The sequence below is a fragment of the Molossus molossus genome, unplaced genomic scaffold (genome assembly GCF_014108415.1).
Source record: "Molossus molossus isolate mMolMol1 unplaced genomic scaffold, mMolMol1.p scaffold_m16_p_14, whole genome shotgun sequence".
Lineage (NCBI taxonomy): Eukaryota > Metazoa > Chordata > Mammalia > Chiroptera > Molossidae > Molossus > Molossus molossus.
In genome coordinates, this window is record NW_023425349.1 from 4,058,726 (window position 1) to 4,078,687 (window position 19,962).

Below are 19,962 nucleotides of genomic sequence, written 5' to 3' on the forward strand. Positions count from 1 at the left end.
GGGCATCCCCCGAAAAACTGCACGTTGGGGTTGCAGGATGGGGACTGCTGTTCAGGCGGAGCCTCTGGTCCTACTCAGACCAGAAGGGCTCCTCTCAGCCAGTTCCGTAACGGCAGCCTCTCCGGACAGCCGGCCCGCGGGCCCTGGAGGGGTCCTGGGCTGAGTTTCCCTCCGAGGCCTCATCGAGGACATGGCAGAGGGCTTGGCAAAGCATCAGAAGGGGTGCTCGAGCCCCCAAGGAAGGAAGGTGCCGTTCTGTTCTTAGTGCTGAGGCTGGTCCGGCGAGCACAGTGGGCCCCTTTCCTAGTGCATGTGAAACTGCACCTTTTTAGGGTGGTTTTTGTTTTTTTAATCCAAATACTTCCTTAAAGCTCTAAAACAGTAAACGTACTTCAGTGTATTTGCAGGATCATGTCCCTTTTCAGAGATGAAATTCAGCTTTTTTTTTTAGAGGGAGAGAGGAAGGAAGAGAGAGATGGAAACATTGATGAGAGAGAACATCGATTGGCCGCCTCCTGCATGCCCCCCACTGGGGATCAGGCCCACAACCTGGGCATGTGCCCTGACCGGAAATCGAACCGGCAACCTCTTGGTGCAGGGGTCGAAGCTCAACCACTGAGCCACACCAGCCAGGTGAAATTCAGCTACGTTCCACCTACTGTCAGAACTTACTTGGTTCTGCTGGCCCCCTTCTGACCAGCATCCTAGTTAGTCCTACCTGGTGTCACCTGGGTCTCTGCTGTCCCCTCTGTGCACCATGGTATGCACAGGCCATGGCAGCCACGGGAACCTAACTGTGCTCACCGACTCCCAGGGCACCAGGGCCTGGGGAGAGCCAGGGGAGAGGTGCTCTCGGGCAGAGAGCAGGGACTGCTCTGTCCAGGAGGTAGTAAGCGTACGGAGCGTACCTGGCATCTATAAGTCAGAGTTACAGATACACTCGGCAGTTAGGTGAGCGGGGCCTGCACCATCTTCAAGTGGATAAGGAAGAACTGTGTTGTGGGAGTTTGTTCCTAAATGCTCTGGGATACTAGTGCAAGGGACAACCACACGCCCTCCCTCACAGCCTCCCTCGGTGTCCCCGGTGCGTCTCAGAAACAGGAGAGCCCATCTGTTTTCTTCTCGTGGTCTTGTCCAGCTTGGTGTGATCTGCATGTTTAGGGTAAGTGTTCACGTTTGCACGCTTGTGTTCTGCCAGGTGACCTTGGGGAAGGTGTTGAAAGTGATTGTCGTCATGCGGAGCCTGTTCATTGACCGGACGATAGTCAAGGGGTACAACGAAAACGTCTACACCGAGGATGGCAAGGTAGGTAGGCGTGGCAGCCTCCTGTCTGTTTCTTTTCTTCTCTGTGCCCCAGAACAGACGTCACAGATGCCCAGGTGAAGGGCATTAACGCTGCGGGGGGAGCGGAGCTGACCAGCAGGCGCAGATTTACGGCACGGAGATGAGCACTGGACAGAGCACCTCTCCCTCTGCATTTTTCATCAGCTCCTGCTTTCCGCTAAGCCGGTGCCCTCAGATGAATCTCTAATTTATCGCCTTAGACCCCAGTTGCCTCATTAAATGTGTCTTCTGAGGAAATGGATTTTCTTTTTTTTTTTTTTTTTTTGCCTAGTTGCACATCACATCAATAGCCCAGGGTTCAGCGTTTTGCTCTTCCTAGAACCATGAGGAAAATTCGAGTTAGTCTGACACAGGCGCCCACAGGCCTTCGCCACGAAGCTCGCACGCAGCCCCGGGCCGCTGCCGGGCTACAGCAGCTCCAGTGCACAGTGCAGCCGACGGAGTACGTTACTCCCTGGGTGGCTCGTCTCCTGGAAAGTTCGCCCTCATTTCCCGTGACCGCACGCTGTCCATATGGCTCTTGGAGAGCGTCAGAAGACGCTGATGGGAGCTGACAGCCTTCCTTTGTGTTTGCTTCCTGAGTGGCTGGGCTCTGGAGAGGGCCACCCGGACACAGCCGGTCGCTGCCCAGCACCAGGCTCAGCCTGCCCGCTCCCAGCGCTCCCTTCTCTCCAGGGGCGAGGGAAGCGCAGTCACACCCCCAGTCACGTTGTAATGAGGGGAATGTGCTTCAAAAAGGTGGCACCGGGCGCTTTGCACATACTGTCACTTTATATGTGAGGTCTGACCCATAAAGTCCAAAATCTGTATTTCAAACAAGTGACCCAGCAAGTCCACGTTCCATACTGGTGGTGTCAGCCTGGGAAGCTGGGGTCGGCCAGGTCTGCTGCCAGGCTCTCGCCTGCAGCGGCAAAGCACCCTTAAGGGAGACTCCCTTCTTCTTTCTGGAAGAACCAGACGATCTTCGGAGCCAGTGTGGAGGATAAGTAGGTCATCGGGGCAGGCGTGACCTGTGTGTGATGCATAAACTGAGAGACCGTAAACCTCGTAGCACAGCGAAGCGTTGCGCCCGGTGCAGACCGGCCACGAGCCGGTCGGCGGTAGCTTAGCCGTGTGGTTCCTGTTGCCTTTGATCAGGTTTGCAGCTTTATAGGCTCATCTTGTGCCCCAAGGACTTAAAGTGAAACGGAGAGGGAATAAGGGCATAAACAGGTGGGCGTGCTGTGAGAGGCACCCACGTCGGGTGCAAGTGCCACCACCCCGAATTGAGACTCGGTGGACGTTGACCTGCGCTCTCTGCACGAGGTCTGGAAGGTTCTGTGTACTTAACTGCTCCATACTGAAAGTGTCCAAAATAATGCCTGAAAAGCACTTAGCATTTTGCCACCTAGTAAATACTCAGTAAATGCTAACTAGGATTGTTTTTATTCTGCACTTAAAACAAGGTAGTTAGACAGCAGCCTCATTGTGTCCTGGCGTTTCTTTCTCTGCCCTCAGCTGCTGTGGGTGCCCAGCTTCCCAGGATCTCTGCGCATGCCTCTTGGCCGCTCTCCACCCCGTGGTTTCACGGGTCATCCGCACGGGCTCCCTCCTGACCCGTTGTGTCACACCTCTCCTCCCCAGGTGTACTCGATTCAGCCGGTCCCAAAGCTCATCATCTCCCCCCTAAACTGTTTCTGTCTGAGGTTCCTTATTTGGTTCATGGTACGAGCGTCTGATGGCTCAGTCCTTCCTCCCCTCTTCCCCGTATCTAGTCTGTCAGTGGGTTCTGGCGATTCTGCCTCTTGGACGAGTCTCCAGTTGCTCCTTCCTGTCCTTGTCCACCCTTTCAGCTCACCGGCTCTCACCTGAGTCACCGCACTAGCCTTTCCCGTCGAGCCTCAGTCTTACCCCGCCCCCCAGTCTGCCCTTCCGTTGGCTTCCAGAGCTGTCTTGCTGAAGTATGATGCCTTGCTTTTCACCCTCGGCCCATTGCCCAAAGCAGCCCCCAGGGCGGGGAAGGAGGTAGTAGATGCTGAGCGCAGAGCAGCCCCTGGTCAGGGGTCTGAGAAACAGAGAGTTCGGCAGGTTCCTTCCCCTAGAAACCGGAGTTTGCTGTGCGCCTCGTGACTTCCCCCGAGGGGTGTATAGTATGCAGGCTTTTCCTACCTTATTTGACCACAAATTCTCGTTTTCTTTCTTTATTCTTAGAGCATACTGTGATGTTGGTGTTTTGCTGAACCCACTTCTGAAAACTCTGGCTTATAGAATAAAAGCCAAACTTCTTAGCCAGGCACCTCGCGCTCTGGCCCACCTTCCTCTCCGCCACCGTCGCAGCCCTGTCTGTCCAGGCACCTCGCGCTCTGGCCCACCTTCCTCTCCGCCACCGTCGCAGCCCTGTCTGTCCAGGCACCTCGCGCTCTGGCCCACCTTCCTCTCCGCCACCGTCGCAGCCCTGTCTGTCCAGACACCTCGCGCTCTGGCCCACCTTCCTCTCTGCCACCGTCGCAGCCCTGTCTGTCCAGGCACCTCGCGCTCTGGCCCACCGTCCTCTCTGCCACCGTCGCAGCCCTGTCTGTCCAGACACCTCGCGCTCTGGCCCACCTTCCTCTCTGCCACCGTCGCAGCCCTGTCTGTCCAGGCACCTCGCGCTCTGGCCCACCTTCCTCTCTGCCACCGTCGCAGCCCTGTCTGTCCAGGCACCTCGCGCTCTGGCCCACCTTCCTCTCTGCCACCGTCGCAGCCCTGTCTGTCCAGGCACCTCGCGCTCTGGCCCACCTTCCTCTCCGCCACCGTCGCAGCCCTGTCTGTCCAGGCACCTCGCGCTCTGGCCCACCTTCCTCTCCGCCACCGTCGCAGCCCTGTCTGTCCAGGCACCTTGCGCTCTGGCCCACCTTCCTCTCCGCCACCGTCGCAGCCCTGTCTGTCCAGGCACCTCGCGCTCTGGCCCACCTTCCTCTCCGCCACCGTCGCAGCCCTGTCTGTCCAGGCACCTCGCGCTCTGGCCCACCTTCCTCTCTGCCACCGTCGCAGCCCTGTCTGTCCAGGCACCTCGCGCTCTGGCCCACCTTCCTCTCTGCCACCGTCGCAGCCCTGTCTGTCCAGGCACCTCGCGCTCTGGCCCACCTTCCTCTCTGCCACCGTCGCAGCCCTGTCTGTCCAGGCACCTCGCGCTCTGGCCCACCTTCCTCTCCGCCACCGTCGCAGCCCTGTCTGTCCAGGCACCTCGCGCTCTGGCCCACCTTCCTCTCCGCCACCGTCGCAGCCCTGTCTGTCCAGGCACCTCGCGCTCTGGCCCACCTTCCTCTCCGCCACCGTCGCAGCCCTGTCTGTCCAGGCACCTCGCGCTCTGGCCCACCTTCCTCTCTGCCACCGTCGCAGCCCTGTCTGTCCAGGCACCTCGCGCTCTGGCCCACCTTCCTCTCCGCCACCGTCGCAGCCCTGTCTGTCCAGCCCTTGTGCTCCTGTGGCTCCCAGAACGCGCAGACCCCTTCGCGCAGGCGCCCTCTGCGCCCTTAGCCTGGGCGTCTCCCTTCCGGTCCTCCTCCTGCTGCCTGGCCAAGTGCCTCTTTCTTCTCTCTGTCCCCATTTTCCTAGGGGCCTGTCATGGGCAGGGACTCTGCAGACGGCAGGCTGGGTTTGCCTCCGCTTACGGCATGAAGTATCATCAAACATCCAGAGCGTTTTGAACAGTCTTTTTCTCTAACTAGAATTAGTACGCCATGATGATTTCTTTCCATGTCTGTCTCCAGTTAATAGAAGTGCCAGCAGTACCCGTATGTAGTGTGGTGGCACTGTGCTGAAGCAGACTTTGCCCACAGTGGCCGTCGACGCCGAGGCTCGCTTTCCAGATGAGGAGACTGAGACCGAGACTGGCAAGGTGACTGCCTGCGGTCGCTCCGAGCGCATCTCAGACCTCCCTGTCGGGAGCTCCCGAGGGCCCGGACAGGGTCCCCGGCTGTCCCTGAGGATAGGCTGCGGCGCCTGGAGCGCAGAGGTCCCTGCTGGAGGAGGGCCGATGAGCAAGCTTCCTCGGGGTGTGAAATGCTTTCTTTGGAGTGAAAAAGTGGAGGATGAAGAACTAGAGGTGGGAACTGAAGGAAGCAGCAGGGAGCGAAGTGGTAAACGAAGCAGAGTCAAGGACACGCGCACGTTCTCCCAGAGAGTAGCAGGCGTGGGCTCCATTCCTCAGAGCGAGCCTGTGTGTCCGGAGCGGCACGGTCCCACGGCTCACGTCGCCAAGGCAGTGCAGGGCCTCTTGTGCCCTTACAGCTGCACAGCCGGCCCAGGTGGGGCGGAGCCCTCGACTGGGCCTGGCAGGGTGAGGTCCGAGCTCGCTCGGTAGTTACAGGCACCTTCGCCGCGGTAGCAGAGCGGCCCTCACAGAACTGCGCTGCCCAGACCGAATCCCAGCCAGTCTTCTGGGTCCCTTTTCTTCAGGGCACTTGACAGACAGAAATGAAGCCATGCAGCTATTATTACTGTTCTGCTTTGGGTACTGAACCTGGTCTGTGTGAGCTTAAACGTACTCACCTACAGGTGAGCATCAGTGCAGTCAGTGTGTGGAGATGTCTAGCTCGTCCCAGATGCAGTGGGACATTGGGAAGGCGTTGGGCTGGAGGTGGGGTCCGCCAAACAGTCCTTGCACGTTGCTGCCCCCAGGAGCCGCCTGCCTCTGCTGGGCTGGTGCTGGGTGGTGGCGGGGGGCGGGGCTGCAGTCTCCGAAAACCTCTCCTGGGTGTGTTCTCCCAACCAGAGCAGCCAGCACCTGCTAAAGGTTCCCTGCCCTGCTGCTGCCGCGTGGCCCAGCCCCAGCCCTGCTTTCCAGACCTGGCAGGGTTCCCATCGCAGTCCCACAGGCTGTGCCCTGTCGCTTAGCAGTCACATCCACCACCACTGCCCCGTCATCCTGTCCCCTCACCTGCGGTGCACATCTTTGATGCCAAGCACCAGTAGGCTGATTCCTCTAATAAAGTAGGAAAATGCTTTAAGACTTACCGACCTGGGGCTCACTGTGATCTGGGGGCGTGAAGAGCCGTGACTCATCATGTTAAGAGGCGGGTTTGAGTTGAATACCTGGCCATTGTCCTGGTTTTACACCAGTCAGTACTGAGAAAATGCAAGTGTCTCGGTTGAATTTATCTTATTAGGGGATTTAGGTTATGTTAATGCTATCGTTTCATTAATTATCCCGTATCAATTTAAAAAAAGGGGGGCTGCTTTTAGCCTTCCAGCGTAAGAGAGGAAAAGAAATGATGGTATCAAAGGGAACCTTCAAAGACAGCCAGCGCTGTCTCCAGGGTAATTTCTGATCCTTGCATTCTTCCCGCTTCAAAGTTGGGTGTGTGTGTGTGTGTGGGTCGGGGAAGCTTGAATCTGATTTCTCTAATAAGTGTTGGCATCAGCCCCGTTTGATATTAGATGCAGGGAACATTTTGATTTGGTACAGCCTTTGAAATTGTGCAGACGACCTTCAGAAAAATGGCCTCTGTTACTGTGGGAAAGGGCACAAGCTGGGGAAGGGGATCCGGGGTGATTCCCATGCAGAGGAGGCCCTGGAATTGTGCTTTCAGCACTTTCCTGGTGACAAACGTGTGTCCTGATTGAAAGTGAAAAGTCCATGAATAACAGACCTGTAACGCTGCATTCTGTGGTCAGACTGGTCCGCTCTTTTCTCCTCCGGGCGGGTGGGCAGACGGATGTAGATGACCAAGGAGAAGTTTGCGGTTTTGAACCCTTGGGTCACCATGGAGAAATGCACCGCCGTTCATGGTGTACAGCCTTCTACCCCTGTGGCACATCACCTCTTGACCTTGCAAGATGAAGCCACTAATAAATAAAAGCTTTAAAAATTGAAGTCGCCCTGGTGGGTAGCTCAGTGGTTAGAGCATCGGCCCACAGACCAAAGAGCCATGGGTTTGATTCCGGTCAAGGGCATGTGCCTCGGTCTCGATTCGGTCCCTGGCCCTAGTTGGGGTCATGCAGGAGACAACCAATTATCTCTCAAATCGATGTTTCTCTGTCTCTCTCTCTTTCTCTCTTCTCCCTCCTCCCTACTCCCTCTCCCAACTTCGTCTAAAAATAGATGGAAAAATATCCTTGGGTGAGGATTTAAAAAAAAAAAAGTTAAAGTCCCTGTGAGGCTTATGAGTTTTATTTGGAAGTGTCAATTTTGGATAATTTATAGCTCATTGTACTATTTTTTGAAATGAAGAATTGATAACTTTCTGATCAGCTGCCAAAATTTTCAGTTGCTGTCAAATGAATTTTAGTGGTGATGATGGTCACATCTGTAGTTCCCGAAGGTGCGTGGCAGTTTGGGGGTTCCGGCTGCCGGGCAGTCTTCCCCCTGGCTTAAGACCCGGGCCTCTGGAGACAGACCTGGCTTCTCGTTCCCCATCACACATCACTCTGTGATGCTGAACAAGTCACTTGGCTCCCTGAGCCTCAGTTTCTTTATCTGGGACTCGGGAGTGGTTTTATCATCCTTGTGCGAAGGCTGGGAGGGTGCAGTGCAGGCCGAATGTGCCGTCGTCCGTGAGAGGTGCCTGCCTCGCTGGTTGTGGCGGGGTCATCTGGCGGTGGCCACGTGGTAGACTTCCCGGGCCTGCTGGTGTTGGGTCACTCTGATGTTTCTTTTCCATACGTGAACTTCTGTGACTCTTCGCTAGTCCTTCCTGGGCCTGGGAGCAGAAGTGTCTGGGCTGAAGAAGTTGGTCATCTGTGGGGTCTGTTTTGATCTAACTGAGGACAGACCTTATGCATCCCCACCCCTGAAACACTCATCCCGAGTCCCAGAGGCCCGGAGGCTGTCCAGGGCTGCGTCTCCAGCCAGTCATCAGGGTTGGCTTTTCCATTTGACGGCCTTTCTGACGCTTGCCCAGAATACTGAGATGCACTTCACTTTTTTTCATGACACTATAGTTCAGAATAATTTCCATGCATCAGGCAGAAAGTTTGCAGTCTCTAGAATGTTCCTGTTTGGACCCCACAGCCAGCAAAGACCGTAGCCCTGCGGCCCTTGCAGCAGAGAAGCTGAAGCCAATGCATATTCAGTTGGGTCAGACGTGGCTCCCTGAAATGAATTGCCAGAATCTCCTGGCCCCCAGGAGAGGCAGGGCGCCGGCCCAGAGCGCCTGCGTCAGTGGCTTTCTTTGGCATAAATCTAGCGGAAAATCGAGTGCACGCCTCCTGCTCTGCCTGCACGGGCACACGGGCCCATTGCCGCCAGTCCCTTTCTTACCGTGCGCACCTGCTAAGTGTGGGGCGCGCGGACCGTCCTTCTGTCACAGATGGTCCCAGCCATCCTCTGGGGCCGGATATGAGGTCGCCGCCACCTTTCAGGAGGAGCAGCACACGCACTCGAATGAGACGGTGCTGCCAGCAGCCACGGTCAGGCTGGGCGGCCTGGCTCTCGGTTAACTGGTGCCTCTTCCCTCGCTGAGTGTCTCTTAAAACACTTTGCAGTACTGAAGGTTTTTTGTTATTTTCTTTTTAAATAATTTTATCTTTGAAATAAAAGCTTTAACTTTTCTGTGTGGTCAGACTCCTCCCTCTCGCCCCTGGCCCGCGGTTTGTCTCGGTGTGCCGTGTGCGGCAGGGCAGGCGGGAGGCACAGTGGAGACCTTCAGAAGAAACCACCGTGGGCATAAACCGGCAGGAGAGTGTCTCAGTTCCCAGTCCAGACGTGGATGTTATTCTTCCGAAAATTTAGAGTCAGAGTCTTTGTCATCTTCCCGTCATCCTGGCAGTGATTTGTTAGAACTAAAAGATACAAAACGTCATTCACTCAGCAGTCTCTGGGTAGTCATTAAAGCTGCATCTTCTGAGTCCTGGGCTAAACTGCGCACTAAGAATAGAACCCGAACCTGACTTCCCACTCCCCCACCCCCACCCCAGGGTGACCAGCTGCCCACAGGACTGCTCTGCAGCAGAACCATTGTGTGGGGGCCTCACTTCACGCTTCTGCGGAGGTTTCCTTCAGACTTACAGAAAGTAGCGTGTCACCCCCTACCCCAGGATTGCCAACCTGCCAAATGAAATTATAATGCCTAAAGATTTTTTAGAGTTGTTACCCCATGAATTGGTTTAACTGGGGGGAGTGACTGGAAAATGACAGCCCCCTCTGGAGAGCAGTTAGCCAGAATAGGGGAGGGGTGCTTGGGGGGCTGTTGCGGAAGCCCAGGAAGGGGCGGCGCCAGTCCCGGGGTGGGGAAGGAAGACGAGCGACTGCTCGGGCCATCGAGCTCTTCCAAGTGTCCTGGCCCTGGGCAGTGCCGCCTCCGCGCGGTGCCACAGGGCAGAGGGAGAGGCCTCAGGGCCATCCGAGCCTTTCCGCGGCCAGAAGCTCCCAGACGCCGAGAAATGTACGTGAGACTGATCGTGAGCGGGAAGAAGGCAGAACTAGATGTATGTCTGTTCACAGCCCGAGTTCTTTTTAATCCTCACCTGAGGATGTGCTTATTGATTTGCGAGGGAGACACCAACGTGAAACCCAAGTATGTGCCCTGACTGGGAATTGAACCCGCAACCCTTCGGTGTACGAGACGACACTCCAACCGACTGAGCCACACCAGTCAGGGCCACAGCCCTACTTTTCATTTCTAAGGCCTGTTTTGAGAAGGCCGACTGTTGGTGTCTTCCTCGGGACAGAACTGTCCCTACCCAATGCAACACTCCCTGTGTTCTTAGGGAAGTCTTCCCATCTGATTGTTTCTCATGCTCCCAGGTGTTTCGAAATCAGCAGCACAGCATGCAGGCTCACACCACTGTCGGTTCCCACCCCGACCACTGGCCAAGCCCAGAGCAGGTTCCAAGAGGCCCATTGGCCAGGTGTTTCAGTTTGCTCAGCTCTTGACCTCGTATACTGAAGTTGACTTCTTAGCACCAGGGACACACTGATGGCCCTGCCTGAATCTGCACGATCTTTAGCTCCCTCCCAGCAGTGCACTGGGGTGACTGTTTTCGCCGTAGCCGCTTTGTTCTTGAAATAGTGAGAGGGCATTGATTGGATTTCTCACGCAAACCTGTAACCCCAGACTGGTTTGGTGAGACTCTGCCTTGAAATGCCCTGTACAGAACCAAGTGTGGCCAAAGGACTGGACTGGGTTTACTCTGAGCCCTACCTGCCTTTCGTCCCAGACCCCCACGTTCCCTGGTTGTGAGGCAGGGGTGCCCTAGATCCCAGGCTCTGCCCTGACCAGCACTCGCAGTTTCTCTGGAGGGCAGGGCTCTAACGAGGACACATTCTCAGCCCACTCCAAACCTGCTGCTCAGACACTCCGGCAGGGACCCGGGGTCTGTATGCGAACAGCGGAGGAGGGTCTCCAGGTTTCGCACCACCCGGTGAGACAGTCCGGGGAGGCCTCCGCGGGTTACCTGGGGCAATTGAGTGGCTCTGGACCGCTGTCTGTCATGTGGAAAGTAAGGGTGCTGGTGGGATCAGCCGCATGGGCTGCCCTGGGGGTTCAGGGAGAGCATGCAGGTGGAGGCCCCAGTGTGGTGCCGGCTGGAGTTTCGCTCCACTCAGAAGGACCCGCTGCAGCCTGACAGGCCAGGGCCAGGCCAGGACGCATAACACAGAAAGGTTCCGGCAGCTTTAAATGCTATGGAAATGGAAGTGTTTCGAAAGAATAAAGAGAAGAGAAAGGATATGGGAATAACATTCAGGCAGAGTACTGGGACGTGCCTCTCTGATAAGGTGACATTGGCGCTCCGGGAGCATAGGAGGAGCCCTGAGGTTCATGGGAAAGCAGCCCCGGCAAAGGTCGTGCCAGTGCGGAGGTCCCCGCAAGACTGGCCTTGGCCCGCCGAGCGTGCGAGGGAACGGTGCTGGGGTCACGGTGAGAAGAGTGAGCACGGGCTCGGCTCACGGGCCTCGCCCACGACCAGGGGTCGGGCTGGCTTCTCTGTCCCTCCGTGAGCCTCCTCAAGGCACAGGCTGGTGAAGATCTTCAGGCAGGGCATTTACGTCCTTCCCACGGCGGTTAATCTGTGATCGTGTTTTATTCTTTAGGAAAGTGGTTAGAGTATCACTTTTGAAGTCCATGTTCTAAAACTGACACTGATGATGCTTTTGTCTCTTCCCCCAGCTGGATATATGGTCCAAGTCTAACTACCAGGTATTCCAGAAGGTAAGTCGTGCTCTTGCTTCTTACTCGGGAGGGTGGCGGGAAGTAGTGCTTCGAGGTAGAAGCGCTGGTCTGTAGTCCCAGCCGTTCGGAAGAGTGGACAGGGCCCGCACCAGAGGCCGCTCGCTGTCTGACGCCGTTGCTGCGACTCCGGGGAGACAGGCCTCAGGGAGGGGTCCGGTCAGCGGCTGCCAGGGCTGGGAGCGCGGCAGGGATCACCCCGAAGGGACGGGGAGCTGGCTGCACAGTGGAAACGCTGCATCGTGGTGTCCTGATTGCGTGTTTCAGAACGAGGGGAACTCCGTACCCACAAAGGGCGAATTTTGTCACTGTAAATTACACCTTTTTAAAAAATCAGAGGCTTTGGGGTTGTTTCAAGCTCACACCACAGTTTTGTACTCAGCTTCTCAGAGCCCGTATGGTCTGTGCAGGTGCCTTAGAGACAGGCCAGCCCCACCCTCACCTGACCCCACCTCCCCCCACACTTTGGCGACATCTTTTTCAATATTGTACTGGGCCTCCTCATGAAGTACCGTTTGGGAAATGTTTGGGGGGAAAACACGGTATGTTGGGGTAGGCGGGAGAAACATCTGTTAACAAAAGTTAATTAGGTTTTTAAAAAAATGCAGTGTGACTAGAGAAAGACCATTTTCCAGCTCCTGGTGGTGGAAGGGGCCCGTCCCGGAACCGGCTCCACACCTGGGCTCGGGAAGGTCCCCCGCCCGCGGAGCACCTCTGCTTCCTCCGCTGCGCGTCCATCCTCGCTCTGCTCCCCCCAGCTGTGCAGATAACAGAGTGGTTGTCATTTCGTTCGTGGCCTCGTCCAGTTCAACAGCTGCTGTGAGCTGGGCCCCTCTGTCCTGTGCCAGGCACTATTCCGCCGCTGGGAAGATGGGGGAACAAACGGGCAAGGAGTGTGGGAGACAAGTCCAGGTTGTCTCTCGGGGCTGCGGTCAGAATGACAGGAAAGGCCCGTCGCTTTGGGGTGGTCACAGAGGGAGGCCTTTGGGGATGACGCTGAGCTGAGACAGGAAGCATGAGAAGGAGCCAGCCCTTTGGAAGCCACGGGAACACGCTCCAGGCGAGGGGGCAGCAGCCGGAGCCCTGTGCTGGGAGTGTGTCCTGGGACTGCTGGGAGCCCTGTGCTGGGAGTATGTCCTGGGACTGCTGGGAGCCCTGTGCTGGGAGTGTGCCCTGGGACTGCTGGGAGCCTGTGCTGGGAGTGTGCCCTGGGACTGCTGGGAGCCTGTGCGGGGAGTGTGTCCTGGGACTGCTGGGAGCCTGTGCTGGGAGTGTGCCCTGGGACTGCTGGGAGCCTGTGCTGGGAGTGTGCCCTGGGACTGCTGGGAGCCTGTGCTGGGAGTGTGCCCTGGGACTGCTGGGAGCCCTGTGCTGGGAGTGTGCCCTGGGACTGCTGGGAGCCTGTGCTGGGAGTGTGCCCTGGGACTGCTGGGAGCCCTGGGCTGGGAGTGTGCCCTGGGACTGCTGGGAGCCTGTGCTGGGAGTGTGCCCTGGGACTGCTGGGAGCCCTGTGCTGGGAGTGTGCCCTGGGACTGCTGGGAGCCCTGTGCTGGGAGTGTGCCCTGGGACTGCTGGGAGCCTGTGCGGGGAGTGTGTCCTGGGACTGCTGGGAGCCTGTGCGGGGAGTGTGTCCTGGGACTGCTGGGAGCCTGTGCGGGGAGTGTGTCCTGGGACTGCTGGGAGCCCTGTGCTGGGAGTGTGCCCTGGGACTGCTGGGAGCTTGTGCGGGGAGTGTGCCCTGGGACTGCTGGGAGCCTGTGCTGGGAGTGTGTCCTGGGACTGCTGGGAGCCTGTGCTGGGAGTGTGCCCTGGGACTGCTGGGAGCCCTGTGCTGGGAGTGTGCCCTGGGACTGCTGGGAGCCTGTGCGGGGAGTGTGTCCTGGGACTGCTGGGAGCCTGTGCGGGGAGTGTGTCCTGGGACTGCTGGGAGCCTGTGCGGGGCGTGTGTCCTGGGACTGCTGGGAGCCCTGTGCTGGGAGTGTGCCCTGGGACTCCTGGGAGCTTGTGCGGGGAGTGTGCCCTGGGACTGCTGGGAGCCTGTGCTGGGAGTGTGCCCTGGGACTGCTGGGAGCCCTGTGCTGGGACTGTGCCCTGGGACTGCTGGGAGCCCTGTGCTGGGACTGTGCCCTGGGACTGCTGGGAGCCCTGTGCTGGGACTGTGCCCTGGGACTGCTGGGAGCCTGTGCTGGGAGTGTGCCCTGGGACTGCTGGGAGCCCTGTGCTGGGAGTGTGCCCTGGGACTGCTGGGAGCCTGTGCTGGGAGTGTGTCCTGGGACTGCTGGGAGCCTGTGCTGGGAGTGTGCCCTGGGACTGCTGGGAGCCCTGTGCTGGGAGTGTGCCCTGGGACTGCTGGGAGCCTGTGCTGGGAGTGTGCCCTGGGACTGCTGGGAGCCTGTGCTGGGAGTGTGTCCTGGGACTGCTGGGAGCCTGTGCTGGGAGTGTGTCCTGGGACTGCTGGGAGCCTGTGCTGGGAGTGTGCCCTGGGACTGCTGGGAGCCCTGTGCTGGGAGTGTGTCCTGGGACTGCTGGGAGCCTGTGCTGGGAGTGTGCCCTGGGACTGCTGGGAGCCTGTGCTGGGAGTGTGCCCTGGGACTGCTGGGAGCCTGCGCTGGGAGTGTGCCCTGGGACTGCTGGGAGCCCTGTGCGGGGAGTGTGCCCTGGGACTGCTGGGGGCCTGTGCGGGGAGTGTGCCCTGGGACTGCTGGGAGCCCTGTGCTGGGAGTGTGTCCTGGGACTGCTGGGAGCCTGTGCTGGGAGTGTGTCCTGGGACTGCTGGGAGCCCTGTGCTGGGAGTGTGTCCTGGGACTGCTGGGAGCCTGTGCTGGGAGTGTGCCCTGGGACTGCTGGGAGCCCTGTGCTGGGAGTGTGTCCTGGGACTGCTGGGAGCCTGTGCTGGGAGTGTGTCCTGGGACTGCTGGGAGCCCTGTGCTGGGAGTGTGCCCTGGGACTGCTGGGAGCCTGTGCTGGGAGTGTGCCCTGGGACTGCTGGGAGCCTGTGCTGGGAGTGTGCCCTGGGACTGCTGGGAGCCTGTGCTGGGAGTGTGCCCTGGGACTGCTGGGAGCCCTGTGCTGGGAGTGTGTCCTGGGACTGCTGGGAGCCTGTGCTGGGAGTGTGTCCTGGGACTGCTGGGAGCCCTGTGCTGGGAGTGTGCCCTGGGACTGCTGGGAGCCTGTGCTGGGAGTGTGCCCTGGGACTGCTGGGAGCCCTGTGCTGGGAGTGTGCCCTGGGACTGCTGGGAGCCTGTGCTGGGAGTGTGTCCTGGGACTGCTGGGAGCCTGCGCTGGGAGTGTGCCCTGGGACTGCTGGGAGCCCTGTGCGGGGAGTGTGTCCTGGGACTGCTGGGGGCCTGTGCTGGGAGTGTGCCCTGGGACTGCTGGGAGCCCTGTGCTGGGAGTGTGTCCTGGGACTGCTGGGAGCCTGTGCTGGGACTGTGTCCTGGGACTGCTGGGAGCCTGTGCTGGGAGTGTGCCCTGGGACTGCTGGGAGCCTGTGCTGGGAGTGTGTCCTGGGACTGCTGGGAGCCCTGTGCTGGGAGTGTGTCCTGGGACTGCTGGGAGCCCTGTGCTGGGAGTGTGCCCTGGGACTGCTGGGAGCCTGTGCTGGGAGTGTGTCCTGGGACTGCTGGGAGCCCTGTGCTGGGAGTGTGTCCTGGGACTGCTGGGAGCCCTGTGCTGGGAGTGTGCCCTGGGACTGCTGGGAGCCTGTGCTGGGACTGTGTCCTGGGACTGCTGGGAGCCTGTGCTGGGACTGTGTCCTGGGACTGCTGGGAGCCTGTGCTGGGAGTGTGCCCTGGGACTGCTGGGAGCCTGTGCTGGGAGTGTGTCCTGGGACTGCTGGGGGCCTGTGCTGGGAGTGTGCCCTGGGACTGCTGGGAGCCCTGTGCTGGGAGTGTGTCCTGGGACTGCTGGGAGCCTGTGCTGGGAGTGTGCTGGGACTGCTGGGAGCCTGTGCTGGGAGTGTGCCCTGGGACTGCTGGGAGCCTGTGCTGGGGAGTGTGTCCTGGGACTGCTGGGAGCCCTGTGCTGGGAGTGTGTCCTGGGACTGCTGGGAGCCTGTGCTGGGGAGTGTGTCCTGGGACTGCTGGGAGCCCTGTGCTGGGGAGTGTGTCCTGGGACTGCTGGGAGCCCTGTGCTGGGAGTGTGTCCTGGGACTGCTGGGAGCCTGTGCTGGGGAGTGTGTCCTGGGACTGCTGGAAGCCTGTGCTGGGGAGTGTGTCCTGGGACTGCTGGGAGCCCTGTGCTGGGGAGTGTGTCCTGGGACTGCTGGGAGCCCTGTGCGGGGAGTGTGTCCTGGGACTGCTGGGAGCCCTGTGCTGGGAGTGTGTCCTGGGACTGCTGGGAGCCTGTGCTGGGAGTGTGTCCTGGGACTGTTGGGAGCCTGTGCTGGGAGTGTGTCCTGGGACTGCTGGGAGCCCTGTGCTGGGAGTGTGCCCTGGGACTGCTGGGAGCCCTGTGCTGGGAGTGTGTCCTGGGACTGCTTGGAGCCTGTGCGGGGAGTGTGTCCTGGGACTGCTGGGAGCCTGTGCTGGGAGTGTGTCCTGGGACTGCTGGGAGCCCTGTGCTGGGAGTGTGCCCTGGGACTGCTGGGAGCCTGTGTGATTGGAGCCTGCGGCCGGAGGGAGCCAGTGGGGGCGAGAGCTGGGCGCAGGCAGGGCTTCCAGGTTCTGTGTGGGTTTTGGGTCCGTCCTCAGTTCAGCGGGAACCACGGAAGGGCTGGACGCAGAGGAGGGATGTGACTCTGAAGGTCAGCCTGTGCCGTGCCCCTGAAGCAGGTGTCCAAGGCGTGCCGGGCAGCTTGGAGAGCAGGGCGTTTCTTCTCGAGGTGAACTGACATGACATTAGCCATGTAGTCATCAGTCCCGTGGCTTTACCTGCACCAGGTGTGGGACCACCACCTCTGTCTAGTTCCGAAGCGTACTCGTCACCCCAAAAGTAAACGCCACACCCATAAGGCTTCTGTATCCAAGGAGCACGGTGGGCCAGCCTTGCAGTGGTGCTCAGCCTGCATTACATCACCTTGTTCCCAGACCCGTGACGCGAAAGGCTGAGCCGGGCAGGAGTCTGGGCTCAGCGCCCCACGTTCGGGACCTGTGCGTGCGTTGAAATGTCACAACCCCGTCACAGCTGACGCAGTGTGCTGCCCTGGGTCAGGCCCTGAACCAGAAAGGGGACGCTAATGGAATAACTGGTGAAACCCAAATAAACTCTGGGGTTTAGTTAATAATAAGTAACCAGCCCTGGCCGGTTTGGCTCAGTGGTTAGAGCGTTGGCCTGAGGTCCGGAGAGACCCGGGTTTGGTTCCCGCTAAGGGCATGTACCTCGGTTGCAGTTTGTCCCCGGCCCTGGTTGGTCGTGCGGGTGGCAGCCACTCGATGTGTCCCTTCACATCGATGTTTCTCTCTCTCTCTCCTTCCTCTCTGTCCCTCCCACTCTATCTGTACAAAAAATGGAAAAATATCCTTGGGTGAGGATAAAAAAAAAAAGAATAAGTAACCAGTGTTGATTGTCTAACTGTGATGACTGTACCAGGTAATGAACGATGTTAGTAGTGGGGAAACTGGGTGAGGAGGACGGAGGAACTCTGGACCATCTTGGCAACTTCCCTGTAAATCTGAAATTAGTCCAAAATGTGAAGTTTATTTAAAAGAGAAAGTCATTATCTTGACTCTTCTAACACCGCGTTATCCAGATGAGCCCCCCAGAAGCATCAGGGAGGAAGTAGCCTCCCTCCCGGGTCTGCAGCCCGAGGGAGAGAAGAGTGTAGACCGGCGGGCGCCTGCGTCCTTATTCAGGCGGCCGCGCCTGAGGCCTCTGCGTGCACGGGTCTCCCCCTCAATGCCACCTGGGTCTGTGCTGGTGGCTTTTGTCCGTTTCCCGGCAGCTGGTTGACCGTTCTAAGGAGAAGGAGCACTGGTCCTTATCTGCGTCTGGGTTCACCTTCATGGTGAGGACCCTGGAAGGCTCTGTGGTTTGTTTAACCTGGTTGATCCCGGTGCCTGTCCTCTGGGTGTCGCAGTGGTGTTAACAGGGCGGCTCCATTCGCATACCCTTTAGGAGGAGGGCCTGCTGCGTGCTTCCTTGGCCTCTGCGGTCCTCACCTTGTGTGCAGGAGGGATGTGTTCGAATGCAGGGACTCGACTAGGAAGCTGTAAAGTGTGAAGCATAGATTTGGAGAGACGGTGCTGTATTTTTATTCCATCTCCCTAACAATAACACTCTTTGTATTTGTCTAAAACTACAAACACACCCTGAAGCAGTGTTTGAAATCTGATACTAGGGTAGTTGGAGAGATTTCGGAGCACCTGCCAATTCCTTCCTTGACGCCTATGTAACATGTTTGGAGCAGGAGAAACAGGTGAATTTGTAGGGGTGGGGCTTCATCTCCACTGGTGACTGGCAGGTCTGTGTTTGTGAGGAGCCCTTTCTGGGCGTCTAATCTTCTCCGTCACCTGTTGTAAGCGGGCGGACTGGACTCCGATGGCGGCTGGTTCGAGCCTGTGGACAGTTGCCACGCTTGCCAGTCGGCACTGGAGGCAGGTGCCATCGAAGTCTTGTCCCTTTTCAGAGGTAGGTGGGAGTTACTGATCAAGAGCCTCTCCCTTCCCGACTCCACACTGCCTGCGCTGTCACATTAAGGAGTGTATTGGGAAATGATGTAGTGCAGAATTAAACTTAATCCTTTATCAATAACGCTCTCACCTAATTACCGTCCCATGGAAAAGGTTTGGGATTTTAGTTTTTAGAAGTGTTCTCTGCGGCTGCGTGCGGAAGCGTTGCAGAGAGGAAAGCTCAGCGGGGGTCCGAGGGCAGGCCCCCTGCCCCTCAGCCGCGGGGTAAAAGCGAAGCGGGGTGCTCTGCCCTTGCCGACTCCGAAGGCCTGGTGCCATTTATGGGGTGACGTTTGGCGTTTCAAACTGAAACTGCCGAGAGAGGATTGGGTGGCTGCATCCCTAAACTCTGCTCCGTGGTGTCAGTTTTCCTCAGGATTCTGTCTTCCTTGCGTCCGCCCACTTAGATTTCAGGGGGCCCGATGGGCGTGGCCTGTAGCCTTTCCAGAAAGGCACTGTTGGGGAGCCCTGTGGCAACATGGCCTCCTGCCGTCAGCTGCCCGGTCGCCCATCCAGGTGGACCAGGCCGGTTGGGGTGGGCGCCGCAGGTCAGCTGCCAGCAGGAGGCAGGACTGAGGCACACTGGGAGAGCCCAGGGGCGTGGCCCCGGAGGCTCCTTGGTCACAAACGGACCTTCTCAGGTAGAAAACTGGCCACAAGCCCTGACTGGTGGTAGATGCCGCAGCTGCACCCCGCTTCTGGGGAGGGGCCGCGGGGCTCCCGCCTGGGCCCAGGCTGGTTGGGGGAGCTCACTCCCTGCGTCGCTCTGGCGTTGAAGCCCAGGACCCCCCTTTGGGCACAGTCACTGTGTGTCGTGTTCTGCCACGGTGGCAGCGGTGGCCACTGCGGGGAGCGCCCTTCCCCTCCACGTGCCGGCAGGGGTGGGAGGGAGGACGGCCTCCCAGAGCCACGCCCAGCTCACACGTGCCTTGCTTTCCTGGGAAATGTTGTTGAGCTGAGAAGCACGCACCTGCCCAGTGCTCTGGGCCGAGCTGCTCCTGGTTAAAGACGAACACGCCCTGTCCTGTCACCAGTCCGACCACGTGAATAAAGGCAGCCTGCCTTTGTCTGCCACAGGGACTCTGCCAGGCAGCCCTGCCCTCCCCCACAGCCCCTTCCCCAGGCGCACAGGGCGGAGGGCTGCGGGCCGCTCGCTGCGGGTCCACGGCTGCCGACAGGTTCCCGGCTTTGACCGGTGTCCCAGAGGCTCTTTGCGCTTGGTCCTAAGGCGAGGGAGCTTTTTATAGCAGCAGATCCCCAGCAGAGCAGATTCAGAGAATGGAGCTTAGGAGTAGGGGGGACCATCTGAAAGGGCAGAATGACAAAGAGCCAGGAAAGGTTTTGAGTGTGTTCATATTTTCCTGACATTTAAACTCTGCAGGACAGTCACCGTTTGATCTTTAACCTCCTCGTTTCAAAACTGTGCATTTCCATGGGTGACTTAGGGGGCGCGAGAGGCAGTGTGCAGCTGCTCCTGCACCCAGGGAGGCAGGGCCGGGGCTGCACAAAGGCCGTAGCCCACTGTCCGTGTTCTAGAGGCAGCAGAGGGCAGAACCTGTGCCGCCAGCAGAGCCCAGCTGTGCTCACGAGGGCTGTTCAGCGGCGGGCACCATTGTGGGCAGGCCACTGCCTCCTTATTCCCGTGCTCACTCACTCACTCACTCAACTCCCATGCAAAGACCGGCTCTGGGGGACAGACTGCTCGGGCTGTTTGCTCAGTGGCCACCTGGTGCTTTTCAGTAGAAGAGATTGTCGTCCCTGGAAGAGTCAGTTCTCTGAAGCGTTGGACACGAGCACCCAGCATAAATTGTATACTGGAACTGTGTGTGACCAACTCCAAGCCCAGGCATGGGAGTTCCCAGAGGACAGGACTCACCCG

The 19,962-nt window shown here is 58.7% G+C and overlaps 1 protein-coding gene across 5 annotated transcripts in view; it reads left to right on the forward strand.

Moving 5' to 3' along the window:
• Nucleotides 1-19,962, forward strand: part of MED27 (mediator complex subunit 27) — a 178,759-nt gene that overhangs the window by 147,575 nt on the left and 11,222 nt on the right. For 4 of the 5 annotated variants that reach the window (XM_036260792.1, XM_036260794.1, XM_036260793.1 and 1 more), the window contains 2 exons: nucleotides 1,199-1,306; nucleotides 11,416-11,457. In XM_036260792.1, coding sequence (XP_036116685.1) covers nucleotides 1,199-1,306; nucleotides 11,416-11,457 — 150 coding nt within the window. Of the gene's footprint in view, nucleotides 1-1,198; nucleotides 1,307-1,616; nucleotides 1,747-11,415; nucleotides 11,458-19,962 lie in introns of those variants that run through there. The other variant, XM_036260795.1, reaches the window with a different exon arrangement.